The sequence below is a fragment of the Vulpes vulpes genome, chromosome 3, assembly GCF_048418805.1.
Source record: "Vulpes vulpes isolate BD-2025 chromosome 3, VulVul3, whole genome shotgun sequence".
NCBI classification, from domain to species: Eukaryota; Metazoa; Chordata; class Mammalia; order Carnivora; family Canidae; genus Vulpes; species Vulpes vulpes.
In genome coordinates, this window is record NC_132782.1 from 96,614,973 (window position 1) to 96,639,274 (window position 24,302).

The following is a 24,302-nucleotide window of genomic DNA, read 5'->3' on the forward strand; positions in this document are numbered from 1 at the left end:
TGTGAAAAAAACTGCAGGGTCTCGGGCCCTACCCTAGACCAGCCGAATGAGAATCCATATTATAACCAGACCCCCACGTGACTCGTGTGCTTGGTAGAGTTTAAGACGTTCTGCTTGGTGACACCAGGGCACCTTCAGTGCTCAAGTGTGCAATGGCAGACTGCAGGAGTCACAGCCCTCTCTGTAAAGCCCAGTGATTCTTGCACAGTATCATGGGTCCTTCATCATGCTCTCCCAGCGCACATGGCACAACCACACGGTGCCCTGAGAGATGCAACCCGGCACCCAGATGAAGCCCTTTAGAAACAGGGAAGTTAACTTACACAACAACCAACGTATCTGCGATGCCCTGCTGCACAGGAGAAAAACATCCCATGCTCTGATACATAGCCCTAAAGGATCCGTCTGTTCCTCTGCATAGAGCATTGCCGCCTCTTAGTTTATAGCCATTCGTGGGTTCATTCATTTATTCAGGAAAAATCATTAAGCGCCTGCTAGGTGCTAAGCCTTCTGCTAAGCACTGGGAATCAACACTGACAAAAATAGTCACAACCTTTCAATCTAGTCAAGACAGACATCACACTGAACAAGCAATTACAATAAAGTTTGTGGATAGGACACTAGCAGACGATCCATTCTCAGAAATCAGGAAGAACCTCCCTGGGGGAGTAATGTTCTCCTGATTTGATGAGACAGGGGGAAGGAGCAAGTCACCAAAAGGGATGGGGCTGGAGGCAGCCCGGGGCAGGGTATGGACATCGCAGGTGGTGGCTGTGTGCAGACAGAGCTGGGAAAGGAAGACAATGTCCAGTGTGTTTGAGGAACCACAAGAAGCTCAGAAATGCTTGTTCCTGGGAGGCAGGAGCTGAAGCTGGGGAGAGGGCAGATGCTGGACCCCAGAAGACCCCAAAAGCCATATATGCTAAGGAACAGTTGGCATTATTCTGGGGGCAGCAGAGAGCTATCAGGGAAAGCTTTAAGCAAGAGTGACACAATCAGATGCACATTTAAAATAATTACTTAGGTCCATTACAATGCACCGAAGCTAGTGTATCTCCGTGGTTATGAACAACGCTCTGCAACCGGCTCCTTGCCGTAACAAAAGCTGGCACTTTTGTTAAAAAAAAAAAAAAGCCCGTGTTAATGAACCTCCAATAATAGCACCCTTCACTGATGTTTGAATCTAATCCTCTGTTCTTGCTCCATGGTTTTTTTCTCCCGCTGCACTCTATTTAATAGCGTGCATGAATCAGGAATGCTGAAAGATGCATGCATGCCTTGTAATAACCCACAGGACACATGGCACTCTGCACACACTTACCAAGGGCCCAGATGAAGGTGTGCAGAAGGGGAAATGTGAAATCCTTGAGTGGAGGCGAGGACTCTACAGCTGGCATCCACAGCTTAAAAAGGCATATGTGCAGGTCAAATCGAAAGGGTGGGGGGGAGTATATCCATGATTATTATTTCTTTTTTTCCTTTAAAGATTTTATTTATTTATTCAATGAGACACACACACACACACACACACACACACACACACACACACACAGAGGCAGAGACATAGGCAGAGGGAGAAGTAGGCTCCTTGCAGGAACTCGATCCCAGGACCTGGGATCACGACCTGAGCCGAAGGCAGATGCTCAACCGCTGAGCCTCCTAGGCGCCCCCATGATTACAATTTCTAATTCACTCTCAGGAAGCAAGGGCAGTGTCTGTTTCCCCTCAGAGCTGGTGGAAAAACATCTTGAAGAATACAGCCCAGTTCAATGACTATACTTTGAAAGTCATGGTTAAACCCACAAGAGGGAATTTAAGACACTGGCTGGTTGGAAATCCTATCGAATCTAGAACAGTTGAAGGATCCTATTGATTGCTACTAATTATTGTGATATTTTTATATTATATACAATAAGAATTGCTACTTTTTCCCTGAGTATCTTCTATGAGCCAGGCCCTGGCTAGATCTTTTATATTCATTATCGCTTAGCCAGAAGTTTCGAAATATTTACCCAGTCGGAACGGACTCTGTTGTAAATAACCAGTACTAACAGGAATTGGTTAAATGTCAAACTGACTTTGAGTAATCACAACCCCAAAGACTATAAACTGAGCCTGTGGGCCACATTTGACTTGTGCATGTGTTTAATTTGGCCTGCACTTTGTTTAATTTTTACAAACGTATTGCTGATGTACCAAAAGATAGTGAGATCTCATATGAAAATACTGACGAGGATGGAGGAATGAAGAGCCTGCATCCCTGCAGGGCAAACCTGGCTAGCTCAGTGCCTGGCTTGTAGAAGATGCTCAGAAAAAAAGGTAGCTGTTATTACGGATAATGTAAAAAAATATTACAATAATTAGTAACAGTCAACAGGATCCCACAACTGTACAGCTAGAGATAAGCACCCGCTGGGCCTTTTAGGTAGCTTGCCAGCTCTCCAGGCTGCCTCTGTCTCCAACCACTCCCTCTCCTATTTCCATTACCTGCCTGGTTTCTTTTCTTTTCTTTTTTTTTAAATTTTAATTTAATTTAATTTAATTTTTAAATTTAAATTCAATTTGCCAACAGATAGTATAACACCCTTCTAAGGCACCTGAGCCTGTTCCTGGAAGCCACCATCCCTCTCACCCAGACTAGGTGAGAAATGATGTCTTCCTCTCAAAGAGATTTTCCTCCTTACCACGTTCCCCTGGCCTCGGCTCAGCATCCCTGCCTGACCTTTTACCACTCAAGTCCACAGCAGAGAATCTCAGCCTGGGGCACATCAGATTCACCTGGAGGGTTGAATTCACATCAGATTTACCCCAGGGTTTCTGATGTAGGGTTTCTGAGGAGGGGCCCGAGCATCTCAGTCTTCAAATTCCCAAGTGAGACTGCTGGTCTGAGGGCCACATTTTGAAAACCACCGGTATGTAACTAAAGAATGGACCCTCCCTAGACTGTCACCGGGTTCCATGCTGGTAGAGATGGGGATATTTGCCTTCCTCCTCCAGCCATGTGAGGGGAGAGGGGAGGGACACGTTTTGTGATCTCATGAATGGCCCCACAAAACCCCAGTAAGTTTCGTGCCCCATCTCTGAGTTCCCAGTTTCCTAAACGGAGAACCTGTTCTTGTCTCCCAGACTGTTATTTGGATCTTTTTCCAAATGGTTCATTAAAAGTGATGATACTGCTTGGGACGCCTGGGTGGTTCAGCAGTTGAGCGGCTGCTTTGGGCTCAGGGTGTGATCCCAGGTCCGGGATTGAGTCCTGCATCGGACTCCCTGCAGGGAGCCTGCTTCTCCCTCTGCCTGTGTCTCTGCCTCTTTCCCTGTGTCTCTCATGAATAAATAAATAAAATCTTTTAACTAACTAACTAACTAAATAAATAAATGTGATGATACTGCTTAGGACAGGCAGAGGCAGTGTCTCTCTCTGACCCTAAGTGCACACATGGACATTACCTTGAGAAACAGCACCAGTGGGGTGTCTGGGTTGCTCAGTTGGTTAAGTATCTGCCTTCTGCTCACATCATGATCCCGGGGTCCTGGGATCGATTCCTGCATCAGATTCCTTGCTCCTGCTTCTCCCTCTCCCTCTGCCTCTAACCTCCTGTTCCTGATCTCTCTCTCTCTCTCAAATAAATAAATATAATCTTAAAAACAACAACAAAAAGGAACAGCATCGTCAGGACTCGACACTGTTCTACCCCCTGAAAAATCCTGCACCCGAGACATTGATCAACCTTTGACACAGCTAGCAAAAATAATTATCAACTCTCCTAGAACATCTACAATGTACTTGGCCTGCACTGTGTGCTTCACGAATCATGATGATCCTCTGATGCAGAGACCATTAACATTGCTGTATCACAGATGATGAAACAGAGGAGCAAAGAAGTGAATTGATCCAGCCAAGTTCACCAGCTCTAGAATAATCAAGAGATTGTTGGTTGGACCCACTGTATTCACTTGAGGGTCAGATACTACTGGAAATATTGTGGTTGATCCTGTGTCTGTATTTTAAGATGGAAGCTGATGACCTGGAAGACACTAGGCACTTGGAGGTGACGTCATTTGGGCCATGCTTACAGGTGGAAGGGGTGTGTGTGTGTGTGTGTTTGTGTGTGTGTGTTGGGGGAAGTGTTTGGCCTGGAAATCACAGGATTCGGGAGTCTAAGACTAGCATCTGCAAATGTCTGAAGAGTGCTCCACAGAGAAAGAGGCTCTGGGTGACAGAACAGGCCAGAGGGATGGCAGTTCTGGGGGAGCTGATTAGACACCAAGCTGTAAGTCCTGCAACATTGTAGAAGGGCTGCAAGGTGGAACTGGCTGCCTCTAAATAACCCAGCTTCCTAATCCCAGGGAGTGTCCAGAGAGACACAGGACACAATAGGGGTTCTGTAAAGGGGGGATGCTAATGTGGGCGGTGTCAGGGAAGCACCAGGGAGATTTAAGAATCACCAGGGAGGTTTTCCTCAGCCTGTGTGCCCTTTACTCCCCAGGCATTCTGATCTGCCTTGAAAGGAGTGGGACCCTCTGAAGTCTGAATCCCCGCTTCATCACACGCTGGCTGAGTGACCCTGGACAGAGCACTTAACCTCTCTGAGCCCCCACCCCCTCTCCTAGTATATGCAAGAACAGCATGTCCACAACAGCTCACTGTGAGGATTTTATCAGATGCCACACACGGAGTGCTTTATGTGGTGCCTGGCACATAATAAAGGGCCAAGAAATTCATAATGTCAAAATAACTACCATTATCATCACGGAGCTCACAATTTCGGGTTTCAATGACAATGTGTGTGCACACGTTTCAGCCTCAGTAGGCAGCTTCACAGCTCATCATAAAGTCACCGGGTCTCCCTTCTTCTTAATCTTAACAAAGAAATATCCTGTCTGGGGAATTGCAGTTTGGATTAATTCACTGTGAGCTCCTCCTCCCCAGTGCTGACAAGTACTCCCAGCTGAGCCTTTGGGGGAAGGAAAACCCTCTCGCATGCACATGACTGTGGGAAAGTGAGGCTTTTATTCTTCTCCTATAGACGTTAGTTACCTCAAAGCCGTATCAACACTCAGAGCCTCCAAGAGGTAGGTTTAGGAGCATGCCAGCTCTTGCCTCATTCTGTTTATCCTCGGGTGGGAGCTGGCTGGTGGTGCTGTCTTATTTACGGACTCAGATGTAGTGTACGTTTCAGAATGAAATTTAAATACCGCGGAGATAAACAACATGACCTTTTCAATGTCAGGCTGAAGAGAAAATGACCCAGTCCCACCAAGGAAAGAAGGAGGGCAGAATTAGAACTGGATCTGAACTCTGCTCACCGAACAACCATTTCCCAAAAAGTTGCCAGCGAAGAAAAGTGCAATAATTGAACCGATAAGACAAAAGCTTGACAGGGACCATGTTCCCGGCATTTGCAGAGGCCAGGCTGTGTGGATGGAGACCTCTGTTTTTGCACCCAGCCACTGTGTGCATCAACTTACAGACGCGGGAATAGAGGCATCGATGTCTGCCCCCCAGAACCGCGCAGGCACGCACAATGGGACAGGAAAGTGTGTTATGCACGTGAATCCAAGAGTCAGACTGAACGGTTTACTTACGGCTTTTGGCTTATATGGGGGCTGAATCTCTTTGCGTTCAAGTTTCTCCCAATCAATGTACCGGAAAAATGCATGCTCTTTGATGTCACGTTCACCTTCAGGTCCACAACCCAGACGCTTGCCCGGGTGTTTGGTCATCAGCTTCAAGAGAAGAGAAAAGCTGAATTTAATGAACTTCGAGGGAGGTCATGTAAGCCGCTCAGAAATGATGACTCCCATGAAATTAGGGAAGAAAGCACAATGAGTCTCATTTTTTACTCTCTGCTTTCCATCCCAGGCAATAATTGCCTGGTGAAGTCTTTATAATCGGAAGACCCAACAACAGTGCCTGCTGCTACTCGTCCCAGAGCAAGATCGCTTTATGGTTAATGGAACCTAAGTCTCAATGTGGCCCTGAACTTCAAGTGAGAAATGTCAACCGATGCATTCTGATTTAAGAATGGGTTTTATGAAAAAAAAAAAAAAAAAAAAAGAATGGGTTTTATGCAATTCCTGTTGCATTTAATGAGAACAGTTTCAATATCTTCAAATTCCCCCACCTCCCACCCTGAGAAAGCTGGAGTGTGACCAAGGCAAAGGCCATATTCATTCTGATAATATTTGCATTTCTCAGTAAAGCACTTGTGAAAATGACAAAACAGAAGAAAAAATATTAGTTGAATGGACCCAAGTTTCAAGTAATTACTTTCTGAAAGCTCATTAAATAGTCAAAACCTTGCCCAGCTCATTTTGCTTGTATCACACATTACACTAAACTCCGCTGAGGTTTCTTTGGTGTTCCATTTAAATTACTTAATTATCAAAACCCTCCATCTTTGGGTCTCTGAGCCACTGCTAAATAACAAGATGAATAGATGCTCCAAGATGAAACCAGACAGGCTTCCTCTTGTAAATGAATCCAAAGCAGCATGAAAATATCTCTGATCTCAAGACTTGAGCAAATGCACAGATAGCAAAGACAGAGGAGTTGTTGATTAAAAAAAAAAAACAAAACCCAAAACCAAAAGCCAAAACCAACAAGAAGGCCTCAAAGAGGGGAAAAAAAAGCAATTAGAACATAACAAGACCAAGAAGCTTCCCAGAGTTGACCTGATACCATGATGTCAGAGCCCTTAGATTCTGCCCAGGATTTGTGAATCATGGCAGGGAGATGAACCCAGCAATATACACCTACCCTGCTGGACATTCAGCTTAGCTTGATTCCTGCTTGCAGAGAAATTTGTCATCAGAAATTATCCCCCTACACTCAACACACATACACACACTCATGCAAGCACATATTCTCCATCTATGCTTTACCTGCCAGGGGGAAATAACTGGGCACTTCTAAGCGGCTACCTAATCCACATGCATGAATCTTACCTGCTTTTCACAATAACCCGATGAGGTGGGTATATTCTTTTTCCCATTTCAATGACAAGGCAACTGACACTCAGAGAGGTTTAGCAACTAGCAAGGATTCAGAGAGATGGGGAGTGGAAGAGCCGGGGCTCGATCTCACCTCTGGCTTCTTGCAAACTTGGGCTTTTATTTTATTTTATTAAAGGTTTTCTTTATTTATTCGTTAGAGACACACAGAGAGAGGTAGAGACATAGGCAGAGGTTCTCCCTGCCTCCCTGTGGGGAGCTCAATGTGGGAAGGCTCCCTGTGGGGAGGGCTCCCTGTGGGGAGCTCAATGTGGGACTCAATCCTGGGACCCCAGGATCACACCCTGAACCAAAGGCAGATGCTCAACCGCTGAGCCACCCAGGATTTTAAGAAGACAGATCCTCGTATGTGGGCTCCCCAGGGATATTTGTGGCTTGGCTTGGTCAGGATGGGTTTATGGAGGGCCAGCACATTGGGCCAAGCACTGACATTTGTACAGGGTTACAACAGGAGGAAAGAAAGGGCTACGAAGTTTTGGTTAGCAAAAACCAAAGCAAAAACTTTCTTTCTTTCTCTCTTTCTTTCTTCTCTTTTTCTAAAAGACTTTTATTTGATAGAGAGTGAGAGCAAGAGATGTCACAAAGGGAGAGGGAAAGGGAGAAGCAGACTCATCACTGAGCAGGGAGCCCAACATGGGGCTCGATCCCAGGACCCTGAGATCATGACCTGAGCTGGAGGCAGATGCTTAACTGACTCAACCACCCAGGCGCCCCAGCGCTACTGCTAATATTATCAATGATGCCCTCTGTGTTATGGAGTACTTCCTTTGCGCCAGGCTCTGTGCTAAAGCCTTGCCAGGCATTACTCTTTCATCTTTATTTTCATTTTACAACTATAATCCTCATTTTCCAGATAAGAAACTGGATCCAGAGAAGTAGTCATTTGCCCAGAGGCACACAGCTAAGTAGCAGAACCTGCTTTGAACCGATCTGCCCAACCTAGAGCTCTTGCTGCGCTGTGCTGTGCAGTCTGCTTGTTTTCATGCTAATGTGTGGCCAACTGGGGCTTCTGTCTGCTTTACGTTTGTTCAAAATTGGAGTGGCAATCTGAGCAAAGTTATACTAATTGTTTTTTTTTTTTTCTGGTAGAAAATACGTCCTTTAATGGGATGGATGTATAAAGGACTTTTCAATAAGAATGGAACGGTTTTCAAAAGCCTAGCTTAATTTCTGTGTAAGGACGAGGATGCCAAGCGAAGAAAAGCCACTGCAGAATCATCCAGCACTAATGTGAGTCTCTGCCCAGTTACTGCACTCTGAGCTGATGTGCCTGAAGCCATGCAGACAGCTGGATTTAATCACTGTTCCAATCTCTGATCACCTCCCAAGACACATCCCCTGGGGCCCGCTGTTTGGGAGGAAGCATTTGCTGTTGGCTTGAGCATCACCTCTTCTTTGGAGCCTTAGCGTTGAAGAAAGGACCCACACTGGACTCAGCCCACTCAACTCAGAAAGGCCCTGGAACCCAGTGGTAAGAGAGTCACCTCAGTTAATCCTGAAGGTTATGGGTCCTAAATTAATAGAAATCTGCTCTACCAGGGAAACCGCTAATTGGAGCTGAAGCTGAATGCAGCTGACCTGGAAAATCCTCTCTTCTCCATGACCCACTTTAGAACCCCCAGCTGTCCAGGCAGGGCAGAGTTGTGAAGGGGAAGATTTTGAGCATGTATTAATTAAGCACCTACTATGCACCAATACCACACTAGGAGCTTTCTGTTGCCTGATTTAATGCTCTCAAAAAACTCTGTTCAGTGAGTATTATTATTCTATTTTCAGAGCTAAAGAAACAGAAGCCCAGACGTGCAAAGGAGGACCACATATTGAGGAAGTGGAAGTGTTGAGATGTGCAAAGGGTCTCCATCTGCCAAAACCCTCACCTAAAAATTCCTATCGCTGTGTATGCATACTTAAATGCCAAGAGAGGCCTGGCATGTAACACAGTAGTGTACAGCATTATAATAATAATCATAATAATGGCCCCTGGGTTTTGGATCAGAACACCGGGCTCTGTTGTTAAGGGATTCACTGTATTAACTCACTGAATCATCAATGAATCCTGTATGGAGTACTATCATTATTCTCAATCCACAGGCAAGGTTGAGGGACTAACCCACAGACAAAGTGCTAATAATTCCAGGACCAGGATTTGAACCCAGATGGAAGTAGGCCAGATGGAAATTTCTGCAAATTGGAAAGGGCATGACCTATCTTAAGGGGACATGGGCTTCCCAACCAGCTGGCTGATCCGTTATAGGAATGACTGACCAGCATGGCAAGATCAGATTTTTCCAGGAAAACTGGAAAGTTAATTGTTTATGGGAAATCCCCTGCTGTTTCAGTGTTGGCAATTATTAAACAAACTAAAAGCTTGGTATATGACCTCCACTCATTCTTCCTCCCCCATGAGAATATGTCTACAGGGGTCTCACTGGCCTCACATTGTGCCTCCCCACTCATTTTTTAAATAAGCCTCTCTTAAGCTCCTAATGAACCTCTGGGTCTCCATTCTCTGAGGGACTGAGACTAATTCACATGTGGTTTCCCCAGGGATATTTGTATCTTACTCTATGCAGCTGAAACAAAAGCTTAGGTGATTCACCAAGAGTGAGAATCTAGGTGGTGCTGACAAGGTGCTCTAGACCAAGAGTTTGACCCAGCTATCACACACTGTTTGAGTTTTCCAGCTTTTCTGTACCCATGCCAGCTCACGGAGCATCTGCCTGGGGCCAGGAAGAGCAGGGCTGGATTGGGCAGTGGGAAATCTGCAAAAACTCCAAGGATCTAGGACCAGCTGCCCTGGTTTCTTCAGATACACTGGTGGGAACACACTGGGGAGGAGGCATGGCCATGCCATAACCTTGAAAACACACCTATCCCCCCAACTGGTGGAAGAATGAATATTTTATAAAGGCAGCATCTGTCAGCCATATTATCTGGGGGCTCTCATGGCATTGCTCTAATACACCTCCATTAGAGTTAAATGCTACCACATTTGGATAACAGGTTTAAGGGCAGTGGTTTTCAAGCCACACAGGGACTTTTGCAAAATGCAGATGTCTAGGGGGAGCTTGAGGTTATGTACAATCTGAAGAAGTACATCAGGTCATCCTGATGGCACCAAAAGTGAGGATCACTGATCTCCAGGGACTCACCCTCCTGGCCTAACGCAAGATGCATAACAGAAGAATCCTCACCAGCAAACATGTGCCTTGTATTTATATCCACTGCCATGTACAAAATGTGCAATGCTTTTCAGCCATTTGTGGGGTAGAGGGAGAGACTGGGGGTCTGAAGACACTAAATTTGGGTCAGCTTATCCAGAGAATCCCTTAAATTCAGTATTTCGTGTATTTTCTTAGGATGAATTTTAACGCTGCTACAATTAGCCATAAGCAGTAGAGCAGGGCAAGGTTGTCAGGTCCATGCTGCAGGCCTCTCGCACATCTTCCCATGGGTTCCAGCTCTCTGGCAAGGCCTCTGTGGTGTTTCCTATTTCATTCATCCAATATGCATTCCCCAATGCAGGCTAGAGCCTGGAGCCCAGCCAGCAGCAAGATACTGTTGCCACCAGACCTCTCCGGTACTTTTGTACAGATTGGGAAAAAGCTCCCTTTGCTCTGAGCGGTAGCAAGTCCACACCAAGCTCACCAGCAGGGACATGGGGTGAGGGGTAGAGTTCAGTATCCATTCCACCCCTTCCCTGGGTGAGACATCCTCAGGCAGGGCACACCTTTCACCTCTGCATGTGGTGGTCCTGGCAGCAAGCTTCCAGGGGCTTACTCACCCCTTTGCAGATGGCCACAGCTTCCTTGGACATGGACTTTGGGTAAGCCACATTGTGTTCCATGATGGACTGGAAGAGCTCATCCTCATCCTCCCCTTCAAAGGGTGCCTGTGGGACAGAGGAGTGTGGGAAGACAGGGTTCCTCCTGCCTGACCCTCCCCAATTGCTCCAAACCACTGTCCCACACCTGGGGGCTTCCAGGGAGAAGATGAGCAAAAACGGTCAAAAGACTGGGGTAACCCCAAGGCCACGGAAGTCACAGGGGTTCTGATCTATGAGCTGGTATCAAACTGACACCTTTCTTCTAAAGAAACCAGGCAGATTGGGGGTGGGGGAGGAACTTTCTTAAAAATCACTTAAAATTCAATTACCTGCCCAGCCAACATTTCATACAGCAGGACTCCGAATGCCCACCAATCCACAGACTTCCCATAGGGCTGATAGGCGATTATCTGGAAAACAGAAGGCATTCCATCAGGGAGGCAGGCAGGTTCTTCCCATGGCTAGAGACTGAATACTCACTTCTTTTACATAAGAGTGGAGCCTCTTGGGGCTCGGAGATGGAGGGAGAGTTCTTCCTTTGGCTGTCATCTGCCAACTGTGAAAGATTAAATCCGCTGTTACAGTCCCAGATGGGGGATACTGTCAAATGGAGTGACCCAAGGAGCCTAGTGCCCACTTATCCACCTTAGGAAGATGGATCTCATCTATGGGGGACTTGCGGGCGGGGGAAAACATCTGTGGGTGTCACACTGCCTTTTCAAAGCACTTAGCACAGTGTGTTATTTTTCATTTTAATACAGTGAGTGTGGCATCTTCAACCGTCTTTGTTTCTCATTACGAAAGTAATATCATTTACACAACAATGGGAATGAGCTTAACACCACTGAACTGTACACTCAGAAATTGTTACAATGGTCAATTTTATTTTTACTTCAATTAAAAAATTTTAAGTTAAAAAGATGGAATAGTGCTCTTGCTATTTTACTATTTATTTAAAAACATAGATAAGCAATAAATAATTAAATAAAAATACAGACAAGCTAAGAAAACACAATTAAAATAACTCCTAATCATCCATCAAGAGAAAGATTATGATAGCTCTTTGGTCTATTTCCTCTTGGAGTCTTTTTTATTAATATATAGTAGAGTGTGCACATGTGTGCATTTAACATGAGCATAAACACTTTAACATGTGGAATTCTTTTTTTATGGCTGAATAATATTTGGATGCTTGGGCTACTTCCTTAGTTTGGCTATTGTAAATAATGTTGTAACACACAGAAGTGTATGTATCCCTTTGAATTAGTGTTTTTGTATTTTTGGGGTAAATATCCATTAGTGCAATGACTGCATCATAGGGTAATTCTATTATTAATTTTTTGGTGAACCGCCATACTGTTTTCCACACTGGCTGCACCCATTTGCATTCCCACCAACAGTGGAAGAGTGTTCCCCTTTCTCCACATCCTCGCCAACACCTGTTGTTTCTTTTTGTTGTTGATTTTAGCCATTCTGACAGGTATGAGGTGGTATTTCATTGTAGTTTTGATTTGCATTTCCCTGATGCTGAGTGATGTTGGGCATCTTTTCACGTGTCTATTGGCCACCTGGATATCTTCTTTGGAAAAAAGTCTGTTCATGTCTTCTGCAATGGTTTTGTAGTTTTACGGTTTTTGATTCTTAGTACCAAATTGCCAGAGCAGAGCAAAGTCTAGAAAAGCCATATGACCATCCCTCTTTCAAATCACAGGTGGGTAAAACTAACTGTATTAATGGGTTTAAAAGGTGATGTATTAGCAAAGGTTCAGGGTGGAGGCGTGAGAGTCAGACCGTCCAGACCTTGAATCCTGACTACTGTTTCTGAATTGTATGACCCTGGGGTAGGTTAACTTCTTGATGTCTCGGTTTCCTCCCCTACAAAAGGAATTTTGTAATATCTATGTCACAGGGTTTTGGGAGGATGAAAGGGAAATGTGTGCCTCTCACACATCACGTCCTCAAAATGTTAGCCATAACTAGAAGGTTTTCTCATTCGGTGATTGTTTTACTCAATGAATGTGTCTGAGCAAAGTTGGCTATAAAATGAATGTCCATTTGTTGCCACCTCTGCTTCCACCCTAAAGTCAGAAACACCCTTTGAGGAGAATTAAACTGTAAGAGAGGGAAGCTTTCTGTGAGAACACTTACTGAAAGTGTTTTCACACTTTTAAAGTACTTCGTGTCTTCTTTGATCCTCATGACAACCTAACAAGTTAATCCTTTTACAAAGGAAAATAGAGCCTGGGAGGTGAAAGAAGTTGCCAGAAGGTGAGGTGGTTAGTTAATGGCAAAGCCAGGGTGAAAGCCAGATCCGGATCCTCCTCGCTTATTCCTTCCATCAAAGGGCTGAGGAGGGAGTGGCTTCCCCAGGAACACAATTCCAGGTGCCTCCTGTATTGCAACCACAGGGAGTTCTGGAAAATCATAGATAGGGGGGTCCTTCTTGCAGAAATTCAGATTCAGTTGATCCAGGGTAATGCCTGGGTAGCCTACATTTTTAAAAGGACCCTGGGTGACAGTCAAGTGCAGTGAGTTTAGAATCTGAGACAACAGAGCTCATGGCAGATCAAGGAATTGTCTGATGCCCTAAGTACTAATGATAATACAGCAAGGTAGGGCACACAGGGCAAACACCACTGCGTTCTAACACAGGTGTCCCCTGCTTTATGAAAGTATGGGTTCCGCTACTTCGCCCTTACAAAAGACCCACATTAGTACCTATTTTCCTTAAATGAAAGAAATCCGAAGAGGACTTTTGCTTTTACGATAAAGGCAAAGAGCAAAAATAGAGTTCGGCGTTTGGTTTGTAGGGAGCCATTACGGAGGCAGCAAGAGTGGCACCGCCAAGCTCCTTCTCAAGGAACTATACCTGGCACCAAGCAGCCATAGCTTTGAGTTGTGTGAGCATCTGTTATGCATCCACTAGACAGATATGTCGTAAGGTATCAGAAAGGCCTGAGAGAGGTTAATTTTTGGGTCTGAAAACGTTAAAATGTTTTTTACCATGTAAAACTGCTATTGCTATAAAACTGCTTCTTTGGGGACACCTAGGTGGCTCAGTGGTTGAGCATCTGCCTCCAGCTCAGGGCGTGATCCTGGGGTCCTGGGATGGAGTCCTGTATGGGACTCCCTGCAGGGTACCTGCTTCTTCTGCCTGTGTCTCTGCCTCTCTCTCTGTGCCTCTCATAAATAAATAAATAAAATAAAAATAAAAATAAACCCTGCTTCTTTGCTTCATGCCATTTTGGCTTTGAATGGTTTCACAAGAATGCTCTTCTGTCAATAGTCTATAAAGGACTTTTTTTTTTTTAAATTACTTTTAATTATTCAAGTAATACATAAATATGTTTACCTTGTGAAAAATTTACACAGTATACAGATTGAGCTAAATTTCTCTGTACAGCTCTTACCCTCAGAGGTAACCAATGTTATAAAATCAGTCTGTAAACTTCCAGGTTTTCTATGCTTTTACTGTGTCTCTACATACTCATATAGCAGTGTTCCATGTATTGTTGTTGTTTTCAATATATGGTATCATGCTGTATTTAACATTCTGTACCTTAATTTTTCCTCCGGTTTTATCCATAAATAACTGACATACATTACTGTGTAAGTTTAAAGCATACAGCATGATGGTTTGACTTACATATAGTGTGAAAATAAGGTAAGTTCAACTAACATCCACTGTCTCATTTAGATACCATAAAAAGGAAGAAGGAAAAGTTTTCTCCTTTGTGATGAGAACTCTTAGTATTTATTTTCTTAACTTTCTTACATATCATACAGCAGAGTTTGCTGTAGGTATCATATTATACATTATATCTTTAGTACTTATTTATCTTATAGCTAGAAGTTTGTACTTTTGACCATCCTCTCACAATCGCCCTTCCACCTCTGTGAACCATAAGTCTTATCTCTTTTTCTGTGAGTTTGGCTTTATTTTTTTCTCTTTTTAAGATTCCACATCTAAGTGAGATCATACACTGTTTGTCTTTCTGTTTCTGACTTATTTCACTTAGCATAATGCCTTCACAGTCCATCTATGTTGTAGCAAACAGAAGGATTTCCTCATATTTTATAGCCAAATACTAGTTCATTGTGTATGTATATATACCACAACTCCTTTCATCCATTCATCCATCGATGGACACTTGCATTGTTTCCATGTCTTGTAAATAATGCTTCAAGAAACATGGGAGTGCAGATATTTTTTTGAGTTAGTATGTGTGGGGTTCTTTTCCCTTTGGGTATATTCCCAGAAGTGGAATGCCTGGGTCATATAGTACCTCTATTTTTAATTTTTTGAAGATCCTCCATACTGTTTTCCAGAATGGCTGTACCAATTCACATTTCCACCAACAGCACCCAAGGGTTCCTTCTTCTCCCCACCTTCACCAGTACTTGCTATCCCTTATCTTTTGGATGATGGCCATCCTAACAGGTGTGAAGGGATAATCTCATTGTGGTTTTAATTTGCATGTCCCTAATGACCAGTGATGTTGAGCATCTTTTCATGTACCTGTTGGTCTTTTGTATGTTGTTTTTTTTTTTTTTTTAATTTTTGGAGAAATGTCAATTCAGATCCTTTGCCCATTTTTTACTTGGGTTACTTCTTTTGTTGCTGTTGAGTTGTAGGAGTTCCTTATATGTTTTGGATATTGGCCCCTTATCAGATATACGGTTTGCAAATACTTTTTCCCATTCCATGGGTTCTCTTCTCACTTTGTTGGTGGTTTCTTTTGCTGTGCAGAAGATTTTTAATTTGATGTGGTCACACTTATTTTGATTTTGTTGTTTGGGCTTTAGATGTTGTATCCAAAAAATTATGACCAAGATCCATGTTAAGAAGCTTTGCCCTATGTTTTCTTCTAGGAGTTTCATGGTTTTCAGGTCTTACATTTAAGCCATTAATCCATTTTGAGTTAATTGTTGTGAGTGATGTAAGATATGGGTCCAGTCTCATTGTTTTATATATGGACACCCAATTATCTCAGCACCATTTATTAAAGAGACTGTCTTCTCCTTTGAGTATTCTTGGCTTCCTTGTCAAACAATTGACCATATTATGCTTAGATTTTGTTCTGGGCTCTCGATTCTGTTCTGTTCATCTATTTAGCTGTTTTTATGCCAGTACTATATTGTTTTGATGACTATAGCTTTATAATATAGCTTCAAATTGATAGTATAATGTCCTGCTTTGTTCTTCTTTCTCATTTCTTTTTTTTCCTTTTTTTTAGAGAGCAAGATAGAGTGCATATGAGTGGGGAGGAGGGAGAAGGAGAGAATCTTAAGCAGGTTCCCAGCGTGGAGCCTGATATGGGGTTCCATCTCATGATCCTGATCATGACCTGACCCAAAATCAAGAGCCTGGTGCTTAACCAACTGAGCCACTCAGGCACCCCTTTCTTTATCATTTCTTTGGCTATTCAGGGTCTTTTGTGGCTCCACATAAATTTGGGCAGTGTTTTTTGTACTTCCGTCAAAGATGCAGCTGAAAACTTGATAGAGATTGCATTGAATCTATTGATGGCTTTTGGTAGTATGGACATTTTAACAATATTCATTCTTCTAATTCATGAACATGGGATGTCTTGCCATTTATTTATATCTTCTTTAATTTCTTTCAGCAATATCTTATAGTTTTGATTATGAATATCTTATGATTCACCTTCTTAGTTAAGTTTATTCCTAAGTATTTTATTGTTTTTGATGCTATTGTAAATGGGATCCATTCCTTTATTTCATTTTCAGAAAATTGTTGTTAATGTATAGAAATGATACTGATATTTGTATACTAATATTGTATCTTGTAACTTTACTGAATTCATTAATTAGATCTAACAGTTTTAGTTGAGTCTTTAGGATTTTCTACATATAAAATCATGTCACATGCCAATAGAGACCATTTTTACTTTTTCCTTTCCAATTCCAATACTTTTATTTTTTTCTTGCCTGATTGCTCTATTAGGACTTCTAGTACTGTGCTGCATAGGAGCAGTGCAAATGGACACCCTTATCTTATCCCTGCTTTTTCTGTATCTATTGAAATGGTGTGATTCTTTTATCCTATTAGCGATGTATTACAATGATTGATTTGCATATATTGAGTCATCCTGTATCCCAGGGATAAATCCCACTTGATCATGGTGAATGATATTTTAATGTGCTCCTGAATTCAATTGACCAGTATTTTATTGAGAATTTTGTATCTATATCCATCAGGGATATTGGCCTGTGGTTTTCTTTTCTAGTAGTGTCCTTTTCTGTTTTTGGTATTAGAATAATGCCAGTGTTGTAAAAATAGCTTGGAGTCTTCCCTCCTCTGATTTTTCAGAAAATTTGAGAAAGATCGGTGTTAACTCTTCTTTAGATGCTTGGTAAAATTCACCAGTGAAGCAATCTAGTCCTGGGCTTTTCTTCATTGGGAGATTTTTGATTACTAATTTAACCTCCTTACTAGTAATTGGTCTATTCAGATTTTCTATTTCTTCCTGATTCAGTCTTATTAAGTTGCATGCTTCTAAAACTTTTCCATTTTCTCTAGGTTGTCCAGCTTGTTGGCATATAGTTGTTCACTATACCTTGATTTCTTTCTCTTAACAATATGACTCAAAAATCTTTCCATATCTACATATAGATCTAATTTACTCTTTTGAATTGAATTATTGTGGTATTTAATACTATAAATAATTCAGTCTATTGTCCATTCCTTGATTGACATTGTTCAGGTTAGTACATACGGATGTACTCTGATCTTTATTAAGAGCTGCATGGTACTTCTCAATGTGAATGTAGCATATTTTAGCTAACCATTCTTTTATTGATAGTCATGAAGGTTGTTTCTTATTTTTCATTATTTAAAAATAGCACTGGAACCAAGAAAAGGCTTTGAACACATATCATTTCACTGTGTGCGTGTGCATTGAGTATGTGTGTGGCAAGCTAAGTTCCTAGAAGAAGAACTGTTTTGGTAAAGAGTATGCAGGTTTTAAAATTTGTGCCAAATTATTTAGCTACATGGGGCCTCCCATTACCATTGTTCCAAATAAGTGACTGACAGTCAAGAAAAGAATTCTAGAATACCCATTTCCAAGACTCTGTGCCACATCCTCAGTTCCTTTCCTTAAAAATCTAGTAACAGATTGCAAAATGCCACTTCCCTAAGCACCAATTCAGAGAAAAAGGAAGGCTATCATCTGGCACAGATTCTGTACCATGACATGTTGGGGAAATCCATTCTGCAACTGACCGTTTCCTTTGGGAAGGGAGGGGGAGGCAGTAGAATTAACTCTTTTCTCTTTCATTTATATCTTACTCACAAAGAGAAAAATTCTAAGTCTTTCAGGGTTGAGTATCAGTACACAGATCCTGTGTCATATGTCAGTTCAGGAAAGCCCTCTTCGTCTCTCCTTCCTTCCTCTTAACAAACATTTCAATGTCATAATTAGGCAGTATCATATGGCCATGAGCCATAGCAGCTTGAAGAATTTTCCTGATGTGTGGTGGATGGTTCTTTTTGAGTTTTATTTAAAATTTCCCCCAAACCTTGATGTATTTTGGGCCTGAGCTTCTGGATGCGTGCTAAATTAATTTGCATGTGTGATCTCAAAGGAATGATTTAGAGTACAGGAGAAGGACTAGCCTGAGGTTTGCTTGCCAGGTACCCTCCTGGACTTTTCCCAACTCTGACATGGTCATCTAGGGCACAGGAGAGACTTCAGTAAAACAAGGACATGTATTAGGGGTCCCATCAGCTCTCACCTCAGGGGCGATGTAGTCTGGAGTGCCACAGAATGTCTTGGTGGTCACCCCATCCCAGATGTTTTCCTTACACATGCCAAAATCAGCAATCTTGATGTGGCCCTCTGAATCCAGCATCACATTGTCAAGTTTGAGGTCACTGCAGCAGATATAAAAATTCAAGGGTTTAACAAATGTTCTTTACTTCAAGCCAACAGCCACTCGTGACACACAAAACACTGTGCTATGGTGTTGGGGAAGCACAGAGGGGAGTATAAACCAGCACTTGCCCTCCAGTAGTTTATAATCTGGTAAATAAAGAGGGGTCCACAGACTTGTGGGTTTTTCTTTTTCTACAGATCCAACTGTGCCAAGCATCTCACAAGGACACAATGAGACAGCAGCTCTGAGAAGAGAGAGATCCATAGACAGCTAAATAAGAAGCAGAGCATCCATAGAGGCTTCTATCCAGGAGCAGTTCAAGAGTTAGCCCTTGTTCTTTCAGGAGCCCTTATATTTCATAGTAAGATATATTTTTCACAAAACTATTACTATTTTTGCAAATATCTCTGGAGTTCATTGGGGGGGGGGGGATTAAGCAGATGGAAAGAATCTTATTTAGCTTCAAGTTCTCTAAGCTCTCCTAGGCTGATTCCTAAGACATGACCCAAGAGTTCCCATTGATTCTTTCAATCAAAAAAAAAAAAAAAAAAAAAAGCGTTGCACATCTCCTTTGTGATAGGCACTATGCTTGGAGCTAGGGATATACTGTGAACAAGATAAACAAACATTTTGCTCTTATTCAGATGAAATTCCAGTAGAGGGAAAAAGACAATTAACAAATGTTCATATCTACAATTTATTGTGTGACTATTATGATTATTACAGATTTTGATGGGCGCTATAAAGAAAATGAGGACGATGAGTTAGTAACTGGGGTAGGTTTCTGTAAACAGGATGCCAGGAAAGTGTCACCTCCATGAAGGTAACATCTGAGCTTTAACATTAAAGATATGTGCTATACTTACATTCTTTTATTTCATCCTTGTTGGTGAGAAGAGCTTATTTATTTTTGGAAATGCTTGCATATTCCCAGCATATTGGATTACTCCAATATCATCACACTTTCCTCTTCCCCAAACATCTACTCCAATATCAACACTTGGTGTTTTAGTATCAGTAAGTAGTGATGATCTATGGGCCAGTCTTCCTCAATCTCAATAGAGTCCAATTTCCTGAGAGGTAATGGGGTCTACTATTCAATTCAGATCTCTATCTTAAATCATCTTCATTAGGTGCTGGACATCTGTGGTCCCTGCCTATTTTATTATCTTTATGATGACAGCAACCCAATATTCCTTCAAAGGACCATCCTTCCCTGATTATCAAGCCATGTAAGACTGGTGGTGCTGACCCCAGCTTTTGGCTCCATGAGTGTATGTATGGGCCTAACCTGGCCATTAGAAACACCTCATCTTGTTGGTCACAGTGATTGCTCCAGGAATGGCCATGTGATCCAATATGAGTTAATCAAAGCTACTGAGCATCAGCTCTGGCACTTTTGCTGGTACTGTCAGGAAAGAGATGAACTCTTTTTACATTGGGATTGTTCAGTGGTAGAATATAAGTCTAGAAGTGCCAGGGGTCATCAGATAGAGAATAAGCTAGTAGAGAGAAAGCAGAACCTAGCAGGAGGGTGATAAAGTGAAAACTCGTAACATCATTTGAGCCCTTGGATCCATCCTGGCATAAAGTCAGATCTGCTCCCTGGGCTTTTCAGTAATGTCAGCTAAAAAATATCTCTTTTAACAAGTTAGTTCAAATTGAGTTGCTGTCATCACCTTTCACTAAGAGAATACAACCTGAAAAAAACATACTGGTATCTCCTATCTGTGTCTGTGAGATCTGTTCATCCAAGGGGAGGCCCACTTGCATCCCATTTACCAACAGCAATACCATGATCTTTGGTGCTGACCATGGTACCACTTGTAACAATCCTTCATGCTTATCTACAAGCCACAGTGGTCTCTGAATGTCAGCTAAGAACTTAAACTGGACTTTGTAGCAACCTGCTTCACCTAAACATGCCAGGTCTACATGTGACTTGATTAACAGAGACCCACGACATCCCCCTCAGCTTGACCACAATCCCCCAAACAAGCAGCTGGGGCAGCTAGGAAAGTAATAACAACTTCATGTGTTATAGTAAAGGAGCTTCAGGGGGCGCCTGGGTGGTTCAGTTGGTTAATCATCTGACTCACGATTCTGGCTCAGGTCGTGGTCTCAGGGTTATGAGACTGAGCCCCATGTCAGGCTCTGCACTCAGCATGGAGTCTGCTTGAGATTCTCCCTTCCTCTTCCCTGCCCCTCCACCACCCTCTAAATAAATCAAATAAATAAGTAAATAAATAAATAAAATCTTTAAAAAAAGAGCTTCAGGTGCCAAGAGCCAGTTGGTTATGCAGCTGGGGACAATCCAGTCATATTCATTGTCATATATGATTTTTGACAGCCTACTGTATTCTTTGGTTTGATCTAATAATCCCTCATTTCTGCTTCAAAAGGGACTGGAGCAATTGCTTACATTTTCAGAAATCCATCAAAGGCAAAATCATCACACATCCCAGGAATGGTGATCTATAAATAAGACATGAAGCTTTAAAGGATCTTTGTCTCCCCTGTACCCAACATCTCCAGCCCTGGTCCTCAGAGAGGGCAAGTCTAACATAATTCCTCATCCTTTTTACTTAAGATTCTCCAAACAACTAAAGATCTAAATGAAAGAGGGAAAGATTTGTAACATTTTGAAAGAATTCACCACATGAAGATCATCTCGATGAAGTTATAAAACCACACATCTTCTGTCATGTAATTTTTTTTGCTGGTTTTCATTTGATTATCAATTTAAAAAACTCTGTCTCAATCAAGGTTTTTGATTGTGAGCAACGAAAATCAACTCTGACCATTTCAACCTGGAAAGGGATTGTTAAAAAGATATTGGGAGTTCACAGAATCTCCAAGGAGGCTGGAGAACCAGATTTAGAGGCTAGGCAGCCAGGAATGATGCTTAATTGGAATGCAGAGCTGGTCCAGTGAAGATGTCACAGAAGCCACCATTGGGTACAGACATCTTGTTCCATGAAGCCTAACACTGGACTCTGGATATTGTTGCTAAGAACTGCTTCCCCTCATGCCTCCAGAAAGTAGATGTAGCCGATTACTATGGCCACTCTTGATTCTACAGCCTCTGCATTTCTTGGTCACTACCTTTCGATGCATAGTGTTGTGTGAGTATGACAAGTGTCAAAGCCTGGATTGTGTGTCTGCCTTGGCTGCAGGGAGGCAGTGAGACTATCTGGCATTTTCAATCTGTATAGTAGGAGATAGACTTTGTTCCTACACATGAATGAAAGGGATTCAGATGCTGAATGCCTTAAAAGACTGATACATGTCCCCTAAAAAGTATGAAGAGTTGAGGAAGAATGGGAGAATATGTTAGTAAAGAGAGCTTTGAGTTAGGCAATGTCTTAGCACCAAAATCTAATATTTGTATTTTATGACTGGAATGGTGAAAGTTCTGGATCCCAGACCCCAAACCATGACCCTACTAGATTGGAAACCCAGCCCTGAATCCCAACCCAATTGACAATAAACTCTATTTCCTTTCCCAGTCCCTCCCCTGGGACTGGATTTTCTTTCAATAAACTTGCAGCTCCACATTTAATTTCTTAGCAATCATCAGTGGCCAGTTCTATTCTACCTAAGACCCACCCTGTACAAGAGTTAGGTTCTAAGGTTCTAATGTCAGCACATAAGGTGAAAGTCATGTAGAGTGAATGATTCCCCATGATCCTTCCTGCTGAAGTTACTGGTTTGAATTAGGGGTCATGTCATATGGAAGATAACATGTACCCTCCACCACCAGAGTTCCATTTGGCGCAAGATGCTCCCACTATGGTAGTTAAAGAGGAAATGGAATCAGAGTCTTCCTAGATGTGTCTCTTGCACAGTGATACCGGGTCGTTGAGGGCAAACATGGCTAGGAGCATGCAATTTACAATTTAAATTCTTCTTTTTCTTGCTCTATTTCTTCACTGAGCTCACCCATTCGCCAGGTGGAACCACTCCTCTTCCTGACCTTCATTCCTCCGTTATCAGGAATAACTAAGCGGAATAGGGATTCTGTACTCAGAATGATTGTCCCTTCCCCCGCTAGATTCAGATCACCACTTCAAGGAGTTTAGAAAAAGGCCCTGGACTCTGAAGGCTGCTGGCAAGGTGCCCACCTTCCATGTCTCCAATCTACCAGTGCCCACAGCTTCCCCTCCACTATCTGCCTTGAGATCACCAGGGCTCATCACTTTATGCTTTCTAGCCCCACCCATGTCCTTCAGTTGCAGCAAGATGCCCAGGACTTCCAGGTCACCCTAACCTGCCAGACCCCGACCCTGTGCATTCTCCAGCACCCCTGTCACCACCTGGCACATGCCAGCCCCCTCCCCTGCTCCTTTTTTCTCGCTACTTGACAGACTCTATCTTTGCTGCTTTGGTATCTGTCTCCCACCACAACAGAAGTTCTAAAAAGGTAGAACTTGTTCTTCCCTGCTGCCTCCACACCATCTAGAAGAGTGCCTAGCACATAGTAGGCTTTTAATAGGTGTCTGACAAATCAATGAATGGCATGGAATCTTACGGTCTTTGGGATCTTTTAGGGAGACCCTCCCCTGTGCCAAATTCCCTTTGGAAGCCCCGTGGCCCTGCCAGCCTCTCTTGCATAACCAACCAGCCCAAGCCTGCACTGCCTATGTCATTTGCATCCATGTGGTGTAAGGAGAATTGTACACCCCAGACTCACTGACAAATAGCAGCCTCAGGCTCAGTAGTCTGCCTTGCGTGAAATATAAAACGGTATGACTCATACAGCTATGATCATACACTTGCTCCTCCAAAACCGGGCAAATGCCAAGTCCTGAACTTAATCCTGTCTTTCAGAGCAAGCATTTCAGAGATTCATTTCTAAATTGTAGTTACATAGCAAAAAAAAAAAAAAAAAAAAAAAGAATCATTTCATAGGAATAGGATTCATTATATCCTGCCAGCCGAGAGTCTTTGCTTGCTCCCCAGATTTGGGGTCTAAAGGCAAGGGAAGGAAGGACTGGGCCCCCACTGGTGAGCGTCCCCTTTGTACAGCAAATGGTCTCACGTTTGAGGCTGTGAACCATCACTGGGTCCACAGAGATCTTCCACCACCACCCAGAGCTGCCCAAGCTTTGCCAGGGCAGTGGGCGATGCTGCTTGGCAGAACACATGCCCAAGTCAGGGCTGGAGGATTCCTCCCCCACCACGGATTCTAATTTTAAAAGCAGTTAAAGAAGAGGCAGGGAGGGGAGGAGCTGAGGGGATGGAAGGGGTAGCGGTGCTCACTTACCGGTAAATGATGCCCTTGCTCTGTAAGAAGAACAGACCGATGGCAATTTCTGCAGCGTAAAATCTGAAATTAGAAAAAAAAAAAAGCAATGGAGAGATTCAAGGACACCGTATGCCTGGCAAGCCCTCAGAATTCAATACAATATTGAACGAGGCGTGGGGCATTAACATCTCACCGCGGACGGTCAGCCACACATCTCATAACACCAAAGTATGGGAGTGTGGACGTATGGACAGGGGTTAGAGAGCCAGGAGGCTGCCTGTAGGACTAACTGGGGTGGGCAGAGGTTCAGTG

The 24,302-nt window shown here is 43.0% G+C and overlaps 1 protein-coding gene across 3 annotated transcripts in view; it reads right to left on the reverse strand.

Annotated features, from left to right (window-relative positions):
* The window catches only part of PRKCB (protein kinase C beta), a 331,008-nt gene that overhangs the window by 22,669 nt on the left and 284,037 nt on the right, over nt 1–24,302 (reverse strand). For all 3 annotated transcript variants that reach the window (XM_025983772.2, XM_025983771.2, XM_072751337.1), the window contains exons 12-16: nt 24,009–24,071; nt 18,602–18,740; nt 11,170–11,250; nt 10,799–10,906; nt 5,587–5,727 (exon numbers count right to left, since the gene is read on the reverse strand). In XM_025983772.2, the coding sequence (XP_025839557.1) occupies nt 5,587–5,727; nt 10,799–10,906; nt 11,170–11,250; nt 18,602–18,740; nt 24,009–24,071 (532 nt within the window). The remainder of the gene's footprint in view (nt 1–5,586; nt 5,728–10,798; nt 10,907–11,169; nt 11,251–18,601; nt 18,741–24,008; nt 24,072–24,302) is intronic.